The following is a 21275-nucleotide window of genomic DNA, read 5'->3' on the forward strand; positions in this document are numbered from 1 at the left end:
AATGCTTCCTCTAAGTGATGCCACCATGGACCAATATTGATTCATCAGATGAGAATGACTGTATGCGGTAATCAGCAGGAGATTTCCTTAACTATGTGGAGTTGAAGTCTTGAGCCTTCGTGGGTTCGGCAGTCAGTGTTGACGACTCCCTGAGAAACTCCCTTTCGACTGTACAGCACTGTGCCACCACCTCTGCCAGGTTTGTCCTGATAGTGGGACAAGGCATTTCCAGGATGGTGTTGAGTGGTGCCTGGGACATTGTCAGTAAAGAATGAAACAATGAGTATGACTAAGGCAGACTGTTGCTCGAATAGTCTGTGAGATTGCTTTCCCAATTTTGGCACTGGCACTGAGGTGTTAGTAAGGAGGACTTTCCAGGTTTGACAAGGGTCGTTCTACCATTGTCTGTTCCGGTACCTGGCTTGTACAATAAGAATCCAATCGCACATGCAGCAGGTTGATGGAAAATGTGGATGGCTAGAGGAAGAATAGAGGCAGAGGTAACACAGCGAGAAGACCGAGAACCAGCTGAACATCTGAGTTCAAAATACTACATGATCAGTGCGTTAAATACCAGATGTTAGGGAAAAACAAAAAATTGAAAGGAATAAGCAAATTCTGAGCAGGTGCATAAGGGAATTCTTATAGTTGATTTGGAATCAAGTATAAGTAAAAGTGATTATGAACTGATGAAAGGTCCGTCGGAACACACTCATGCACTAATATACACATAGATATCATAGAATCACTACAGTGTGGAAACAGGCCATTTGGCCCAACAAATGCACACCGACCCTCCAAAGAGTAACCCAACCAGACCCATTCCTCTACCCTACATTTCTCTCTGACTAACGTACCTAACCTATGTCTCTGAATATTATGGGCAATTTAGCATGGCCAATTCACTGAACATACACATCTTTGGATAGTGGGAGGAAACCAGAGAACACGGAGAAAACCCACGCAGACACGGGGAGAATGTGCAAACTCCACACAGGCAGTCGCCAGAGGATGGAGTTGAACCCAGGTTCCTAGGCACTGTGAGGTAGCAGTGCTAACCACTGAGTGGCTGTGTCACCCTGCAGCCATACCACGTCAAGAATATATGTGTCAACCATTCCACCAGAATAAGGTAAGCTCTCATCAAAATATAGCACAAAAACATATGACCCAAAAGTAATACCAACACACTTTGTCTTTCATATACAGCGCAAGGTACTCACATAAGATATACGCAGACATATTAGCCCAAAACACAAATAACTTGTAACAAGCTATAACGAGAAAATATACTAATTTATGTCATACATACATGACATGAAAAACTGAGTAATTCATGGGGACCCTGTCCTCAGCAAAACTATTGGAGGTCTCCAGGGAAAGATGTTACGAGTGCGGATTTTATACAAGCAGATCCACATGTGCTCCAACAACAGTACTACTCAATTAACGACTATTGTATGGCTCAATTGCCAACAACTGAATTAAATGATAACTAGGAGTGGGAATCATGAAAAATACGATGACTAGGTAGGTGACACTTATGAGTAGCACTCCTCAGCAATATTGTATAGCACCATCACCTGGAGCAGTAATGCGATGCCAACAGAAACTCTGAGCAATGACCAGCAAAACCGAGTTTCCACCAAAAGGAAAACACGGTCACGAGTATCACTGAGCACTCATTGGGATCACCGTCAAAAGTTAAATAGTGTGAAGTTACAGCAACAGAAGTACTTAGACATCAGAAAAAAAATCTCATTGTAGGAATTGTCATAATCAATTGAAAAAAATCAGATCAACAGCAAGTTTTCCATCATAAACAGTTGAAAACAGACACGAAAATATATAAAGAACAGCAAAGAACAAATTAAATTACACCACAGGAACATGCCCTTCGGCCATACAAGTCTGTACGGATCCAGATCCTCTATCTAAACCTATTTACTAAGGGTCTACATCCCTTTGCTTCCTGCCTGTTCATTTATCTGTCTAAATGCATCTTAAATAACGCGATTGTGTCCGCCTCTACCACCTCCACTGTAACGTGCTCCAGGCATCCACCAGCCTCTGCATAAAGAATTTTCCACGCATATCTCCCCTAAACGTTTCCCCTCTCACTTTGAGCTTGTGACCCATCATAATTGAGATCTCCACTCTAGGAAAAAAAAATCTTGCTATCCACCCTATCTATACCTCTCATAGTTTTGTAGACATCAATCAGGTCCCTGCTCAACCTCCATCTTTCTAATGAAAATAATCCTAAAATACTCAATCTCTCTTCATTGCTAGCACCCTCCATACCAGGTAACAGCCTGGTGAACCTCCTCTGCACCGTTTCCAAAGCATCCACATTCTTTTGGTAATGCACTACCAGAACTGTGCATAGTAAACCAAAGTCTTATATAACTGTAACAAGACCTGCCAATTTGTACTCAATTACGCGTCTGATGAAGGAAAACATGCCATATGCCTTCTTGACCACTCTATTGACCTGCATTGCCACTTTCAATGAACAATAGACCTGAACACCCAGATCTCTCTGTACATTAATACTCCCCAGGATTTTTCCATTTACTGTATAGTTCGTTCATGAATTGGATCTTCCAAAACACATCAATCACATTTGCCAGGATTGAACTCCATCTGGCATTTTTCGACCCAACTCTCGAATCTATCTACATTCTGTTGTATTCTCTGACAGTCCTCTTCACTATCTGCTACTCCAACAATCTTAGTGCCATTTGAGAACTTGCTAATCAGACCACCTATACCATCCTCCAGACCATTTATGTATATCATAAACAACAGTGGTCCCAGCACAGATCCCTGTGGAGATTCACTGGTCACAGATCTCCATTTTAAGAAACTCTCTTCCAACAGTCTCTGTCTCCTATTGCCCAAGCAGTTCTTTATCCATCTAGTAAGTACACCCTGGAACCCATGCAACTTCACTTTCTCCAATAGCCTATCATGGGGAACATTATCAAATGCCTAACTTAATTCCACGTATATGATATCTGCAGCCTTTCCCTCATCAATCAACTTTGTCACTTCCTCAAGTAATTCTATTAAGTTGGTAAGACATGACCTTCCCTGCTCAAAACCATGTTGCCTGTCACTAATAAGCCCATTTTCTTCGAATTGGGAATGGATCCTATGCCTCAGTATCTTCTCCAGCAGCTTCTCTACCACTGGCGTCAGGCTCACCGGTCTATAATTACCTAGGTTATGCCTGTTGCCCTTCTTAACACATCGGGTACATGTCAATGAATGCACCTAGTTATCAGCAGTACTCTGTACCAGTACATAGGTCAGCAGCAGGAAAAGAACTGCTAACATTGCGCAATTGCTAGTAAAGTTCTATTGAATCCCTACAATGTGGAAACATGCCATTCGGCCCAGCAAACCCACAACGACCCTCCCCAACTTCACATTTTCCTGACTAAAGCACTTAGCCTTCATACTAAGCGCTTTGCATTGCCAATTCACCTAAGATGTACATCTTTGGATTCTGGGGGTAAACCAGAGCAACCAGAAGAAACTCGCGCAGACACAGGGAGCATGTGCAAGCTGCACACAGTGAGGCAGCATTGCTAACCACTGAGCCATCGTTCCGCCCTGGAAATATATGCTTGGCAGTTAGCAGAATCGTTTCCCCCAAAGAATTATTGTTTCGAGACAGACATTTGCTGAATATTTTGTTTACTTTTGGATGATGTTCCTTTCCATGCTTTCCATGAATGCCGTAAGAACTGCTTCTCAGTTACAGAGTGCCAGATCAGCTGGGTGTCAGTCACGGTGTCGCGGACTCAACACCAAATCACCATTCCTTCAAAAAGAATCATGGTGCCACCGAGACGAACAGCTGAGTTTCCACAGCATACAGCCGTCTGAAAGCCCGAAGGTGCAGTCAAACTGGTTAATTTCACAATCTGTCAAGAGCTACAGCAATGCAGAAATGTTAAATGGATGTAGAAATGTTCCATATTGTGGTTAAAGGTTAATGAAAGGTGGGTGGTTTGAAGTTCCACAACGTGCTGTCAACTCTGACGTCAAACAGAAACCACAGCCTTGATGTTGGAGATTCAGTTATATTTGCTCAGATTTATTGCAACACCCTGAATAGCATTTAATCTTCTAGTGCCTCTATCCATGCCACACTTTTATGACTTTTTTCAGTGACTGAAGAAAAGGTTTGAGTTCATCGAATTTGATCAAAATGTATGGAATTGCAATATCTTGTTACCTGTCAATCTTCGGCATTTTCTACACAGGTATACAAAATAAAACTTGTTTGATAAATAGCAAAGTTAGCAAAGATTGTGTGGAGAAATTTACTTCGAATCCACGCTTACATTTGTGCGTTTCTTCTTTTTCTGACAGATGCCAACGAAACCCCTTTCTCTGTGACTCAAGTCCCCGCATGCCTGACTGAAGTGGAAGGTATAAATGTGTCCATGTATTGTTCCATTCCGCTATTCTCTCACAACCCAGCAGTAGACGTTTACTGGCAGAAAGGCGACCAGGGCAAAACTTTGGATCTGACTGCGGACCAAAGGAAAATAATGTTACCATTCAAGCAAGGATCCACTGAGCTCCAACTGGTCAATCTACATTTCCAGGACTCTGGAATCTATTATTGCAGCATTAGGGTCTCTGGCAGGAAGGTTTTCAATGGAAATGGGACAAGGCTGATCGTACATGGTGAGTATCACTAAACTCTTAATCGCAAGTGTAAACATACACAGCTCTGAAAGGATATTTCACAGAATAAAGTAAAGTGTGCTCGTTGTTCACGTCTCTTGCGTTTGCCTCACCCCTGCAATGTCTCATGAATCAGTTAGTGTCATTCAGAAAGCTGACTTCTGTTCATCAATGTACTCGAATCCAGCATAACCTATTGAAATATCTCTTATTTGTTCAAATAATTTAAAATATTATGGACATTTTATTGCATTTATATCACAACTTGTTTGTGTGGTTTAGTGAATTTACATTCAATTGCTCCATTTGAAATCATTAAATATTTGTGTGATGCTCTCAGCCACCTATTTGTAGCATTCTGATCCTATCTTGACGAAGAAAGGGTGCTAAGTGTTCAAGTAAGCATTCTATTGACTGCGCAGGGAAGTTAGCTGTGCTCGTTATCCCTTGCGGGCTTCTCTCCTGCCTTTGTCGGTAATAAGCCCATGGATTTGAGAGTTTGTGTTTAAGCAGGTTTGTTACATACCGGAGAGTATTTAGTAGATGACGGAGTATCCCAATAATGAAGGATGGGAATACTTGCAGACCTGTGTTTACTGTATTCAGACTGCTGTGGAATATTGTTGGAGCAATATGCATACAGAATTTACCCGGTATTACATCATAATATTTGGTTGTAGCTGGCAAAGAGAGAACCCCTCAGTCTTTTGTTACAGAATCCATGCAGTTTCTGGCCACCCATGTCCGATTCACTGTCTGATTCAAACATGGAAAAACAGAAATTGCTCGAGAAACTCAGCAGGACTGTCAGTGTCTGTGGAGAGAAATCAGAGTTGACGTTTCGGGTCTATTGACTGTTCAGAACTCTGAATTCTGCTTTCTAAATCTGATTTCCAGCATCTGCAATTCGTTTGTTTTATTTTACAAACATGGAAAATTTGATTGACCTGATGTTCATTTACTTTAAAAGATCCAACGTGTAGAGTCATAGAGAGTAATAGAGTATCATCGCAAAAAATAAAATTAATGTATCAATGAAATCTTATTTGGATTCATTTAATTCATTATTCTCATTGCTGAGAGTAGAGCTCCACTGTATTTACCCTGAGCACACAGTCTTTTCCTGACTGTTGATAGAATCAGTCAGGATGCAGTAATGGACTCAGCCAGGATACAGTATGGCTGAAGAAGGGAAGGTTCTGCAGGAGGATTTAGCAGAATCGAAACGTTAACTCTGCTTTCTCTCCAGAATGTTGCCAGCTCTGCTGAGTTTCTCCAGTAATTCTGTTCTTGCTACAGTATGCCAGTCAGCATATCACAAAATTCGAAATGGGGGATAAATATGCTGGATTGAGTGAAAATAAAACAAAGTTACACCAAAACAGCAACATTATATATTGCACATTAAACAATAATATATGGCACGGTGGCTCACTGTTTAGTACTGCTGCATCACAGCATTGGGATCTGGGTTCAATTCTCTGTGTCGGCGCGAGTTTCCTCTGGGTACTCCGGTTTCCTGCCATAATCCAGACATGTGCAGGCTAGGTGAATTGGCCTTGCTAAATTGCTCACAGAGTTGATGGATGTGTAGGTTAGTTGCATTAGTTAGGGGTAAATGATAGGGGAATGGGTCTGGGCGGGTTACTCTTCGGAGTGTCGCTGTGGTCGGTTGGATTCAATTTTAAAAGAAAACTTGGCGGCATGGGCCGAAGGCCCTGATTTTTAAGGTTGTGGACCTCTATAACCCTATGACCACATGCATTTTGCAAGCTTTGCAAAGCATATTAAGGCATTGTATTTGCGTAGGTTGAAGGCATTTATTTGTAGGACGGTGCATACACTGATCAGTTGCAACCGATGGAAAATTATGTTTCACGTTACCTTCATTTAAATGTAATGGATTTGGAAACAGCGATAATAATAATGACATGTTGGAATATATTCATGCGTGCTAATAATTTAATGTGATCTGAAGTACAGAGGTTTCTTTTCAAGCGCTGGTTGGGGATTCTTTTAAATAAAACAGAGCTAATCCCCATGCTTCAAAGTCAACTGGTAAATTTACGTTTTTGGAGCATCTATTGCTCCAACTCAGTCTGAGTGTCACAGACTCATAGAATAGAATCCCATAAGTGGAAACAGTTTGGCTCAACAAGTCCACGCCAACCCTCCGAAGAATATCCCACCCAGACCTATTCCTCTATTTTTCCCTAACTAATGCACCTCGCGTACACATCCCAGGACACTATGAGCAATTTAGCACGACCAATCCACCTAACCTGCATGTCTTTGTAACTGTGGGAGGAAACTGGAACACACAGCGGCAACCCACTCAGACACGGGGAGAATATGCAAACTGCACACAGTTTGATTCAGCCCGAGGTTGGAATCGAACCCTGAGAGGCAGCAGCGCTAACCACTGAGCCAGCGTGCCGCGGGAAACGAAGTGAAGCAACATATAAAACACCCAGAAATCAAACTACAACTGATAGGGAAGGCAGATGAGGTAAAATTAATTTCACTTTTCTTTTCGACAGTAATTCACTACATTCACCAGGAATGTTGACAACGGATCTTCAAAAATACAGAATATTGGGTCAACTCTTATTCTCATCATCGACCTACTAACTTTCATTTGTGCTGGTTGAATTGTAACAAATACTTTATTCACTCAGAGGGCGAATTATAATCACAATGTGCATTTAATTCAGAAATATAATACTGTTGTTCCTGGGAGGCGTTGCTTTCTGTAGGTTCTTCCCAGCCGGACAGAATATGCGGATTTTTAATCAGCTGTCATGATCATAAGTTTGCGCAAATTAATTACATACTGTAATGCCATCACCAGGACAAAGTTGATGTTCATCTGAATATAGGAGTGGACAAGCGATAAGTGCTAGCGACACTTACATCTAATGACTGAACAAATGCAACCGAACATTTCCATCATAATGATTCATGGGGTTTGATTAACTGAGCCTGAAACTGGTCCCAGTCCATAAACGGTGGCTTCCATCAATTAGTGTTTGTATGAAGACAAGCAGAAAGATAATTTCCATACTCAACTGTTTTTTTAAATGTATTATTCATTGATGGAACGCACTTGCCGCTAGCTGAATCAGCATTTATTGTTCTTCCCTTACAGTGGCCATGAGTAGGTTGTGAGGAGCTGACTTTTTGAACTGCTGCGATCCGTTTGGTGCAGCTAGACCCACCATGCCACTGGGGAAACAATTGCAGAATTTTGATCCTGTGACACTGAGGGAACCGCAATATATTTCAAAGTCAGGTTGGTGAGTGGCTTGGAGGCACGTGTGAAGATGGTGGTGCTCCCATCTCTCTGTTGCTCCTGTGCTCCCAGATGGAAGCGGCCTTTTACTTTTGCAAGCTGCTTTCGAAAGTGCCTTCGTGAGTGTACTGTGCTCACTGAGATTCCCCAACTAAAGGAATACTACTATGAGTTAATCTGGATTGTTCGGTGATGTCAGGTCTTCCATTTATTTTGCCGTTGTAATGTACTAATAGTGTTTTAATAACGATTACCATCAATGTATTCACAGTGCCACCAACTCCAGTGAAAATTGTTCAAATGCCTGCTCCGTCCCTCACTCTCCGCTGCACGACAGCTCCTTTTTTCCCAGAGGAAATTCACGTAATTTGGTATAAAAATGATATCCTGATTACATCTGGGATCAACGCCACGAAAGTATGGAAAGAGGGGAGTTTATTTAAAGTCTCCAGCGTTCTCAATCATCTGGAGAGCGGATCGGTTTATATGTGTCAGATTTCCCATGTAGCCCTCCAGCTCCCAGCCTGCGTCAGCTACAAGATTCAGGGTGAGAAATGTGAACTTTTAATACTGTTTCCACATTCCGAGTTTGGTGTGATGTGCCATTACCTATTTGGGCCATTTTAAAACCATGATAGTGAAACGCGACACTCTCCTTTCATGGCTTTTGGGTTTTTTGGGTTTTTTGAAAACATGTCATTATATAAACTCAGTGATATGATTCAGAAGGCAGACTATAAATTTCGTAGCTAATGCATTTCGTTCTCATGGCATGAGTTTGCGGCGATGGGACCGCGACATTGGGGATTTATTGGACATCAGCATCAGTCTCATTTCATTTCACAGCTCTCGTGGACTTTCTGCGTCCAGAGTGCTGCCTGATTCCAAATGACACATGCAAATGTGCAGGTCTAAGATTTGCTGAGGATCAAGTTCAAAAAGATTTTAGTTCGATTTAAATGCGACCGAAAATCGATTTACAGTTGGGAGATTTTCCAAGGTTTACTTTGACGGTATAATCGAAGTAAACAGGGCGAACGACAAGGATGTATCGGGGTATAAACTAAGCGAGTGTAATGCGGCAAGGAAAACTGGTGTGATTGCGTTCAGAAAACTAAAAGCCTGCATTCACTGATATGAGACTGTGACAAAATTTAAATACTGGTTTGACAAATACGGTCAAATCAATACAAAAAAGGTTTTAATTATCTTATAATTGGTAAATAGCCATCTTGGTACTGTAACCATGTCCTGGGGACTTGAGGAAAATCGTAAGAACGCCCACATTAAAAAAAAAAGCCTCCATAGTTACGGTGATTTCAACATTTAAAATGGATAAGCGTCAGGATATTTTAATGACACAATGAAGAGGCCACACTGTGTACATTTAGCTTATATGTACTATCCCATTCCTTTCATTAAAGTCAATTAATTTTGTCCTGTCTGGTTTTGTTCATTAATGTTTGCATCACATCCGGGAAGTTTGCCTGTGCACTAAAGACGCCCGAGACCTCTAAAAGGAGGCGGGGTTCTGCCTGCTCTGTCTGATGGCCACTGTTTTCAAACGATTTCTCAGCTCTTGATAATGTTTTTGTAAAATTAATTTTCCGTAATTTGTTCAAACCTATTTAATTAAATTTGACTTATATTTCCTGCACAATGAAACTTCTAAACATGGTGTACAAATACACAACAAACCTGGTGGGGGGCAGCAACACAATCACATATGTACCACAAACTTGATTAATATTTGAAAATTATTCTGAATTGATAGTCACGTGTGATTTATTGTCTGTCAGACGTTGTCAGGCTAAAATTTTCCCAATTAGGCATCGCGGTGGAATATATTATGGAGTGTGTGTTACACCATTCATGACAGAGTGTGTCCAAGTTATTCTCTTGCCCTTTGATTGTGAATTTGCTTAAGTGTTTAACACCATCTTCTCTGTAAAATGCAAATTGCAGCTTTTGTTTTACATATTCTAGGCAACGGCAACAATAACTTTCCTTACGTCTTGGTGTCTGGGTGTGCAGTGGGCGGTTTAATAATTTTGTTTCCCGTTGTTGCAATTCTTGTCAAGCGACGGACATCAGGCAAACCTGAAGGTAAGCCCTGGCATTACCCTGTTTAGTTGTTTTGTTTGGTCTACTCATTGTTGGATGTTGTCGCACGGACCGTGTAAAGTTCAGACACAGATCTAGATATTCAGATCAATGCAGACATCAGGAAAAAAAAAGATTGGCTTCCTGGGCCTCAGAGCTTGAATGCAGGCAATGCCTGAAAAGGAACTTTGCAGAATAATACGTCCACATCTCCATGTTAAAGTCAACCATAGCTTTGTTCTTTACAATACCTCAAGATGATAATGTGAACGATCTAGATTAATACCCTTAATGCTGTAACAGGGAAAAGGATCACCGCTGGGTAAGAAAGTGTGAAATGTGTATGACAAAATAATATATCGCACCTTTGACCAAAGCTAATCCGCAATTAGACACTGGTGTTATTTCTTATTGATGTCGAATCTGGTCACTTTAAACCAATATACTTTGGGAGGCTCTTCACACATCAAGTTCATGATAACTTTTATTGTTGATATCAGTTTCATTCTCCAATAGGAACACAGATTACTGAAGACATACCAGAGCAGCTGGAGCCGCAGGTTAGTTTCATTCTCATCCAATCAGACACTGAAATATGCTCTGGATGTAGGTTTGCTCGCTGAGCAGGAAGGTCCATTTCCAGATTTTTTTTCACCCTAATAGGTAACATCTTCAGTAGGCCTTCAGGTGAAGCTCTGCTGCTGATTCCGGCTTTCTATTTATGTGTTTGGGTTTCTTTCGGTTGTAGATGTCATTTCCTGTGGTGATGTCATTTCCTGTTCTTTTTCTCAGGGTATGGTAGATGGGGTCGAACTCAATATGTTTGTTGATAGAGTTCTGGTTGGAATGCCATGCTTCTAGGAATTTTCGTGCATGTTTCTGTTTGGCTTGTCCTCGGATGGATGTGTTGTCCCAGGCAAAGTCATGTCATTCCTAATCTGTATGTAAGGATACTAATGAGAAAGGATCATGTTGTTTTGTGGCTAATTGATGTTCATGTATCCTAGTGGTTAGTTTTCTGCCTGTTTGTCCAATGTAGTGTTTGTTGCAGTCCTTGCACAGTATTTTGTAAATGGCATTATTTTTTCTTGTTGTCTGTATAGGGTCTTACAAGTTCATTAGTTGCTGTTTTAATGTGTTGGTGGAGTTGTGGACCACCATGATGCCAAGGGGTCATTACCAACACAGTAAAAAAGCAGCTAGGACAAGCCAAACAGAGACATGCATGAGAATTCCGAGAAGCATGGCATTCCAATTGGAACTCTATCAACAAACACATTGAGTTAGACTCCATCTATCACCCCCTAAGAAAAAGAACAGGAAATTACAGCACCACAGGAAATAACATCACCAACCCAATGAATCCTAAACATATAAATAGAAAGCAGGAATCAGCAGCAGTGCTTTGCCTGGAGGCCCACTGAAGATGTTACCTGGTAGGGTGATGAAGCATCTAGAAATGAACCTTCGAGCTCAGTGAGCAAACCTACATCCAGAACCTCATCCTAAACTACAAATCTTCTCAAAACATGCTATTGAAATATGCTGTACATTGGCACCAAAATTATAGTAATTCTATTAATATAACAGAACTGCTTTAGCTTATGCCAGAACAACCTGTGAGTATCACTGAGTAAGTGCTTCTTTTACTTTCTGGTGGCTCCGTATTAGCACTGCTGCCTCAAAGTTGTACAGACCCAGACTGATTCAAGGCTCGGGTGACTGTGTGAAGTTTGCAAGTTTTACCCATGTCTGCACGGGCTTCCTCCGGGTGCTCAGACTATCACCAAGTTAGCATTTCTTTTACTTCATTATCTTCCTCCACATTGCTGGCAGAACTCGCTTTCAAGTAATCCATCAATTCTCACAGACATTGATTTCTGTACTGGTGTTTTATCTAAGCCACCCTGACAACTATTCAAATACGTGAAGTAGCCTATTCCAGTTCAAGAAGAAGGACCGCTAGTGATTATGATTCAGAAATTATGATTTGAACGTTTCTGAACTTTCAATTAGTGCCATAACATCCATTACTTAATTTTTCAATACTTTACTCTGAGCAAGGAGTGGCAATAAATGTTGGCGCGTTTGCAGAAAATGGATCCGCTGATCTGCTTATATAACAGTTCTCACATATATAATACCAATTATTGTACCTACCTTGCAGTTACGAACTGCACTGTTCTACTTATCTACCGTTGTATGGACTGTAACCATGATATGGCAGTGCTGGTGTTGTACAGGGGTGGACAAGGTAAACCAAAATGTTTATTTGAAATCACAAGCTTTTGGAGTGCTGCTCCTTCGTCAGGTGAAGTAAAGAGAAACATGCAGGCACAGAATGTACAGGCTATATTTATGGACTACAACCTGGTGTCCTGTGACTTCTGACCATGTCAGGATTGGGTGCATTGGACCTTGTGCATGATGTTTTTGACTTGTGATAAGCAAATAATAAATGCCCCAAAATTTCTCATCAGATTAGGTATGGGAGAGAAGTGAACAGCCCTTCCTATGCTGCTCTCAATTTCAGTGAGCACGGGAAATCTGCAAAACCCAGGCATCTGGGAGAGCCAACTATCTATGCCCAGGTATGAGTATGCCAAAAAAGGAGTGATCAGGTATAAGTAGCTAATCTCAGCAATGTACATTGACAAAAGTAGAAAAATACATTTGAATAAAGGATGCAACTGATCTTTTATTGTTGTTCCCTCAGACTCAACAAAGTGCTGGCATTAAACTGATATATACATCTGTGGAATTCACCAATCCGCAGAAAAGTGAAAAAACCAACAAACAGAAAATGGAAATGGAATATGCAAAGATCAAGATAAACAAGCCAAATGGAGAATCCCAGCTCGTATGAAGAATTGTAAAGTCCAATAATGGGCCAGCCACATAGGGTCCACCATGCAGTGTCTGATTATGGAAACTACCTGTACAGTACATTATTGGTTATTTAGTAGCACATTGACACATAAAGGAATGGAAGGAATCTGCAGAAGATTTACTGAGAGAAAGACATTGGGAATTGGCACAGCAGCTGACCTTGAAACCTACAGCTTGTTTAAAAGAACCAAAGCAGTACAGTATTCATCAAAGTTTTAAAGTGGGACACATGAAATGTGAAACACATTTGTCATTTCGGGTAGGAGTAGAAGATGATTAGTTGGATGAGTTATGCAACATTATAAAATAAACCATTTTTTATACAATCAGAGGAGCACTTGACAATTTGGTCATCTTCCCTCATCTCTAACAGCATTTAGGTTCTATAAGAAAATGCTCTTACCATTCTTTGAATAATGATATCAACAAGTCCTTATATTCCTTTCTATTTCATTGACTTATCTAGCTCCTTCTGCCATGCACAAATCATCATCTCAAAGACATTGTGTGGGAGCAAACTGAACCTACAAAGTTTATTTCCTGGGTAAGCAGAAGAAAATCATGACAAGGAGAATGGTAGATACTTGAAACCCTTGAACCTTCTACAGCATGTATTCGGAATATTGCGACCTTCACTGAAATTTCTTGTTTGGTCCACAATATCCCACACTTTGTAGCCCTTGACAGTCTTGTCTATCAAATATCTGCCTAATGTATTCAATGAATAAATTCTCAATGTATTATATGGCCCATCTACAACTGGCTGCTTGGGAGGAGAATGTTACAGTCCAATCACCTACTGGGAAATTAACATTTTCCCAATGTACATCATTGTGATTCCATGGAGCATAGGAAGGTATGGGATGTTTTCATATGGATTTATGAAATCATGAGCAGCACAACTAAGGTGAATAGCCAAGGTCCTTTGCGCAGTGTAGGAAAATCCAAAACTGGAGGGCATAGGTTTAAGGTGTGAGGAGAAATAATTAAAATGGATCCAACTTTATTAACTAATCTACCATGTAGAACCCTGGTGAAATCCTTGCTAAAAGGTGATGTTTACCACTTTGCCTGCATCTATTGAACATATTCTTGAACATATTTTCAAACAAATTTGTGAGAAACAGTTTCCCACGCACAAAACAATGCTGACTATCCCTGAAAAGTCTTTGCCGTTCCAAATGCATGTAAATCCTGCCTCTGAGAATCCCTCCAGCAACTGACCCACCACTGACATTCGGCTCACAGATCTATAGTTCTCTGGCTTTTCTTTGTAGATTTTCCTAAATAATGGCACAACATTAGTCACCCTTCAGTCTGCCAACATCTCACCTGCAGCTGTTGAAGATACTCGTACCTCTGGTGGGTGTCCCCCAATTGCTTTCCTCGCTTCCGACAATGTCCTGGCAATTTATCCACCTTTGTGCATTTCAAAACCTTCAGCACCTCCTCTGCTGTAATATGGATGCTTTTCAAGACATCTCTATTTATTTCTCTGAGTTCGCCAGTTTCCATGTCTTTATCCAGAGCAAATACTGACAGAAAGAATCGACTTAGGATCTCACCCATCTCTAGTGCTTCCACACATAGATGGCCTTGTTGACCTTTAAGGGGTTCTATTCTCTCCATAATTACTCTTTGCCCTTCAGAGACAGGGAGAATTTTTATCGCATGTGCTTTTTCTGCCCTCCCTTTGAAGTGTACTGCTACTCCTTCTATGCTCCTCAAGAATTTATTTAATCTCAAATGTTTAAATTTGACATGTACCTCCTTTTCATTGATCAGAGCTTCAGCACTTCATATTTCCTAGTCCTACTAGCCTTACCATTCACACTTACAGGAACATGCTCAGCCTGAACTCCTGCTATCTCGCTTTTGAATAATTCCCACTAACCAGGCATTCTTTGACCTGCGCACAGCCTCCACCAATCAACTTTCAAAAATCCCTATCTCATGCAATCAAAATTGGCCTTGTCCCACGTTGGAACTTTAGCTTGTGGACCAGACCTATCCTTTTCTGTAACTATTTTAAAACTAAGTAGTATTATGGTGATTGGTTCCAAAATGGTCTCGCACTAACATCTTAGTCACTTGCCGTCCCTTAATTCTCAGCAGGAGGTTGAGTTTTGTCCTTCTCTGAAAAGCAGGACAAAAAAGGAGAGTTAATGATTCGAGCGTAAGTTTTTCATCGCAAATGTGGGTCAGGGCCCAAGTTGGCTAAGAGATAGAGCAGCGGGGAATGTGGCTTGGAATGTGATAGGGAGATGAAGGCGGGGATGATGGTGATGGGTCAAAGTGGAGGGTGGAACACATAGGTGGGAAGGAAGATAAACAGGTATGACAATTACAGAGGGTGGTGCTGAGTTGGATGGTGGTATCTAGAATAAGGTGGGGGGAAGGGAGATGAACAAACTGGTGGAACAGACATTGATTCTGCCTGGTTGGAGGGTCCCAAGATGAAACATGAGGTGTTCTTCCTCCAGTTGTCTGGTAACTTGGATTTGGCGGTGGAGGAGGTGCAGGGCTTGGGTATCATTGGTGGAGTCGGAGGGGGAGGGAGAGTTGAAATGGTCACCCACAGGGCAGTGGAGTTGTTTGATGTGCGTGTTCCGGAGATGTTCTCTCAAATGTTCCGCAAGTTGTCGTCCTGTCTCCCTAATGTACAGGAGACCACATTGAGAGCAATGGACACAGTAGATGATGTGTTTGGAGGTGCAGGAAAATCTCTGCTGGATGTGGAAGGATCCTTTGGGACCTTGGGTGACAGTGAGGGGGACATTTGTAGGCAAAGGAATGGCTGAAATTGGGAAGAGATGGGGGAGATACTAAATGAGTATTTTGCATCAGTATTTCCTGTGGAGAAGGATATGGAAGCTAGAGATTGGGGAAATAAAGAACGATAGCTTGAAAAATGTCTGCATTCCAGAAGAGGAAGTGCTAAACATCATAAAACACATAAAGATGGATATATCCCCAGGACCTGATCAGGTGTATCCGAGGATTTTGTAGGAAGCTAGTGAAGTGATTGTTAGGCCCCTTGCTGAGATATTTGTACCATCGATAGTCACAGCTGACGTTTCTGAAGACTGGAGGTTGGCTAATGTGGTGCCACTATTTAAGAAAGTTGATAAGGAAAAGTCAGGGAACTATAGACATGGCAGCCTGATGTCAGTGGTAAGCAAGTTGTTGGAGGGGATCATGAGAGTCAGCATTTATATGTATTTGGAAAGGCAAGGATTGATTAGGGAGAGTCAACCTGGCTTTGTACTTGGGAAATCATGTCTCACTAATTTGATTGAGGTTTTTGAGGAGTAATGAAGAAGATTGACGAGGCAGAGCAGTGGACATGATCAATATGCATTTGACAAAGTTCTTCATGCTGAACTGGTTAGCAAGGTTAGGTCACATGGAACACAAGGAGAACTAGCCATTTGGATACAGAACAGGCTCAAAGATACGAGACAGAGGGTGGCGGTGGATGGTTGCTTTTTAGATTGGAGTCCTGTGACCAACAGTGTGTTACAAAGAAAGGTGTTGAGTTCACTGCTTTTCATCATTTATAATAATGATTTAGATGTGAATATAGGAGGAATACTTTGTATGTTTGCACATGACACCAAAATTGGAGGTGTACTGGACTGTGAAGAAGGTTACCTCAGAGTACAATGGGACCTTGATCAGATGGACCAATGAGCTGAGGCATGGCTGATGGAGTTTAATGTTAATATATATGAAGTGCTGCATTTTGGGAATCAGGGCAGGATTTATACACTTAATGGTAAAATCCTAGTAAGGTTGCTCACCAACTAGTCCTTGGAATGCAGGTTCATAATTCCTTGAAATTGGAGTTACAGGGTAGATAGGATAGTGACGAAGGTGTTTTATATGCTTGCCTTTAATGATCATTGCATTGAGTACAGGAATTTATAGGTAATGTTATGGCTGTACAGGTCATTTGTTCGGCCAGTTTTAGAATACTGTGTTCAATTCTGGTCTTCCAGCAATATGAAGGATGATGTGAAACTTGAAAGGTTTCACAAAAGGATGTTGACAGGGTTGGAGTGTTTGAGATATAGGGAGTGGGTGAATAGGCTGAGGCTGTTTTCCCAGGAGTATCCGAGACTGAGGGGTGACCATTTTGAGGTTTATAAAATCATGGATAGATTGAATAGTCAAGGTCTTCAATCCATGGTAGGGGAGTCCAAAATTAGAGGGCATAGGTTTACAGCGATAGGGGAAAGATTTGAAAGGGACCTCAGGGACAACATTTTCAAGCAGAGGATGGTCCGTGTATGTCATGTGCTGCCAGAGGAAGTGATGGAGGCTAGTTCAATTACAGCATTTAAAATACAACTGGTTGGGGATTTGAACAGGAAGAGTTTAGAGGATATGGCCAAATGCCACCAAATGGGACTAGATTGATTTAGGAAATGTGGTCAGCATAGATGGATTGAACCAAAGGGTCTGTTTCCATGCTGTACAGCTCTATGCCTCTATGACTTTGTACCTGTTTGTAGCATCTATCACCATGAGGTACCTTATTACAAAGTTAAATTTGAAGCCATTGACCTTGATTCTCAATCTAAGTTGTTTTTGGAGTTTCTTCTCCATTGTGTGCTTGTCGTTTTAATTGCAGGGGCTTATGTTAATGATATTTCCAAATGGTGGCATCGTTAAAAGACTTTTCGAGTCTCCATGTATTGATCAATAAGTACCTTCATCAAGCTACTCACATAACTTATTAAAGAGTTCAGGTAATTTAATAATATCCAAGGTGTTATTAATAATCAGTGTTCAATTTCATTTCTCAGCATGTATATTCATCCTTCCGAAATATCCTGTGTTAAAGTGTTTAACAATTTTCATTCTGAAATGGCTGACTGGTATGTAGTTACTTGACTGAAATTTCTCCAAAAATTACATAATAAATCTACCTGAATATCATTTGATAGCAATCCGATAGATGGAGAAGATGACCGCAATTGAAACCCAGGTCATCTATACAATGGTATCAGAGAAAGGATCCAATGGCACAGCCTGAGAGTAAAGGGAAGACCTTTTTGAATGGCGAGAAGGAGAAACGTCTTCAGCCAGAGAGTGGTGAATCTATGGCTGTGGAAGGCTGTGGAGGCCAGATCAATGAATATGATTAAGACTGAGATAGATAGGTTCTTGGGTATCAAGGGGATCAAGAGTTATGGCGTGAAAGCAGGAGAATGGGGTTCAGCCATGATTTGATGGGCTGAATGGTCTAATTTTTGTTTTATATCTTATAGTCTTATGGTCTTATGTTCCTGTTTGGTCTATTTGATGCCACTTGCTAGAATACCCTGCTCACAGTCTGTGATTAACCTCCATATAATTTAATTTCCACATTAACCAAACATTCTTCCAATTTAATTTTCTGCACAGAGGTACTAGTGTGGGGAGCAGCGTTTTCCAGATAGAGAAAGCCAGCAGGCATCTATGCACTTATATATCTTGAACAAAAAGGATAAGACAGAGGAGACAATGGCACAGTGATGCAGGCTCAGGGACTGACCATGACAGTGTTCAGATTTTAATGTCCATGTCCTTTATTCAAATCTATGCTCAGTAATGGTTACCACGAATTGTTGATTGTCACAAATTGACATGATTCTCAAATGGACTTGAGGGAAGGAACTCAATCATCTTTCTCTGGTCTGACCTACACGTATTCAAACCAAACAGTGAGTGATTGACTTCTATCCACTTTCAAGAGATATTAGGAATATGCTGCAAATGCTGAGTGCCCAGTGACATCATCAACCTTTTTGCAACTGAAATAAGAACAAACCCTCATGATTAAAGTATGGCAACGAGTGAATTAAATATTCATATTAAGGCAAATTGGTTTTTTTTCATTCCTAATTGGACATTTTTTCTTCATGCTGCCACAATAATGTTGAAAATTGGAAGGAAGAATGAAATTGACCAAGTAAGTTCCTGTGAGTTGATGGTTTAAACGTTTTATTTCAGAAATATACATGGAGTCCCTGCAGACACGGACCATCTCAGACCTCCAGATAAAGTGAAAGACTTAGGTGACTGCATCAGCACACTTTCAAGGAATGTACCAGACCTGAACCACAGAGAACAACAGGGAGAGTGCCTCACACCTGATGACCAGATTTTCTTCTCGGATTGTTAGTTGGATTGTCTAATTCGATTGTTAGGTCTTGAAAACTGTTTTTTTTTGTGCAACAGCCTCTCACAATTCTCAGTTGATGGTGAGACAAGATCGAGAGTGCGCTGTCACCAGAGGCGCCTTGGTTAAACTTTATTGCATTTTCCCCATCTTTCAAGACAAGAAGCCAGTGAAAGTGCAGTGGTGCAGAGATGGGAGAGATGGGTTCTTGGAGGAAATTTTGGACCACAAGATCCAGCTTTTTTCCCTCAATTGGGGAGGAGCTGTCTTACAACTGGCGGATATAAGATTGGAGGACGCTGGGGTTTATTACTGCAGAGTGACACACAATGTGGCTGCAAACGGAACCGGCACCAACCTGGTCGTGTTCGGTAAGGATCAAGGAGAAGGGAAAATACTGCGTTCGTTGTGCAATTGGATTTAAGGCATTAATCGGAATAATTTTTAAAGTGCGGATCTAATCTACAAAGAAAGAATTTGTAATTTTTTGTTCCGATTTTAACACCATAAGACGGAGGTGCGGGGGTAGACCGTTTGGGTCTGCTCCGCCAGTCAATGCCATCATCGCTGATCGGATCATCCCCAGTTCTACTTTCCCGCCTTTTCTCGATGGGCCTTGAACTAGTCAGCAATCAAAAATCTGTCTATCCCAGCATGGAATGTACTTACAAACCAAATCTCAACCACATGCTGCGGAAAATAATTCTGCATATTCTCGACCCTGTGACAGAACAGTTTCCACCTTATTTCTGTCTTAAATTAGCGACCTCTTATTCTGAGGTGTTGCTCTCTGGTCCCAGTCTCTCCCACAAGGGGACACAATTTTTCTGCATTTATAATGTAAATCCTCCAAGAATCGGCTAAAATTCCATAAAGTCGCCTCTCAATCCTCTATACTTCACGCGCACAAACCCAGTCTGGCCCTTGTTATTAGAGGTGGCCTCCAACAGATACCTCGTTGAAGAAATGCGAGGTTCCAAATGAACACGAGAACGAATTTACTGAAACTTCACATGTACTTCCACCGAGTTTATTTGTTGAGTGAAAGTTTAACTCAGTTTATAATATCCACTTCCTGTGTTTTGAGTGAGGAATTTTTGTTGTGTTGTCAAAAGTGATCTCCTTAAATATTGGAACACAATGATCCTATTCCCGGAAAGAAAATTGCACTGAATGACTGCACATCTTAAAATTGGAACAAACATTCGAAATATAATGCTTTGTATATCTGAGTACTTGAGGAAAATGTGAAAATATTAAGACAACGAAATAAGCAATTCATTAATTTCAGGGATTGACACGAAGGCATTTGCCAATGCAAAATTTAAAACAACAATTACACTCTATGATGTTAAAACTGCGATATTCGTTAGAACGTTTCCCCTTTAAACGTTTGTAATTCGGCGCTGATGAACATTTCCGCTTTTTCTTCGAAATGAACCAGCAGATTGTTTTAAACTGTGAGGTATCCCCTATTAAACACTGATTTAATTGCATGATCTTTATGGTTTTCTTGTTCTGCTTGACCTTGTGGTAGAATTTGCTTCACATTTTTCAAATTAAATGTAGGCTTCAAAACAAACGTTTCCTTTTCTTTTTGTTTAGTCCCTCCTACTCCACTCAAACTGGTCAAACTGCTGGAGGACGGCTCAGCTTTCCCTCTAACTCTTCTTTGCACAACTGCTGAGTTTTACCCAGACAACCTGAATATCACTTGGTACAAAAATGATTCAGAAATTGCAACCGGGATGGAACATGTCAAACTGCAGAATTCCATCGGCCTCTATGAGGTTTCCAGCAACCTGACTGAGACAGAACCCGTTCAGAGCGGTACCGTTTACACTTGTCAAGTGTCTCACATCTCACTGCAGACGCCAATGTCAGCTACATTTTCAATAAATAGGGTAGGTTCATTCAATTATATTAATTTCGTTGTATTCTGATTTGCTTAGAAAACGAGCATACCACCAATCCCGCTTTGCAACAAGAGACTGTGATGGGTGAGGGGTGTTTATCCGACTAAACGTCAATTTTTATCGGGGTATCCCAGAGAGGTGAGTGTGGGGTTCCTTGCTGTTTGTAGATTATAGAAAAGATTTAGACTTGAATCAGTAA

The 21275-nt window shown here is 41.0% G+C and overlaps 1 protein-coding gene across 2 annotated transcripts; it reads left to right on the forward strand.

The window, feature by feature from the left end:
- The first annotated feature begins 4157 nt into the window (after nucleotides 1-4157).
- On the forward strand, nucleotides 4158-19022 carry LOC122558696. Of its 2 annotated transcripts, XR_006314232.1 has the most exons (8): nucleotides 4158-4277; nucleotides 4387-4707; nucleotides 8271-8546; nucleotides 9986-10105; nucleotides 10619-10662; nucleotides 12583-12693; nucleotides 12819-13535; nucleotides 18992-19022. XR_006314232.1 is itself a non-coding variant. In XM_043707491.1 (7 exons), the coding sequence occupies exons 1-7, from the start codon at nucleotides 4223-4225 to the stop codon at nucleotides 12966-12968; spliced, it is 1077 nt and encodes a 358-aa protein (XP_043563426.1). In that variant the 5' UTR covers nucleotides 4158-4222; the 3' UTR covers nucleotides 12969-13726. The 2 variants fall into 2 exon arrangements, 1 of the variants encoding a protein (XP_043563426.1); XM_043707491.1 differs by lacking the exon at nucleotides 18992-19022 and having other exon boundaries at nucleotides 12819-13726.
- The last annotated feature ends 2253 nt before the right edge of the window (nucleotides 19023-21275 follow it).

The sequence above is a fragment of the Chiloscyllium plagiosum genome, chromosome 17, assembly GCF_004010195.1.
Source record: "Chiloscyllium plagiosum isolate BGI_BamShark_2017 chromosome 17, ASM401019v2, whole genome shotgun sequence".
In the NCBI taxonomy this organism is placed as follows: Eukaryota; Metazoa; Chordata; class Chondrichthyes; order Orectolobiformes; family Hemiscylliidae; genus Chiloscyllium; species Chiloscyllium plagiosum.

Bases quoted from the DNA above. Each gene is read 5' to 3' on its own strand.
- LOC122558696 (XM_043707491.1), top strand. From the start codon at position 4,223: ATGTATGGAATTGCAATATCTTGTTACCTGTCAATCTTCGGCATTTTC. The intron at 4,708-8,270 runs GTGAGTATCACT...ATGTATTCACAG, and splicing joins GACAAGGCTGATCGTACATG to TGCCACCAACTCCAGTGAAA. The intron at 10,106-10,618 runs GTAAGCCCTGGC...ATTCTCCAATAG, and splicing joins GACATCAGGCAAACCTGAAG to GAACACAGATTACTGAAGAC.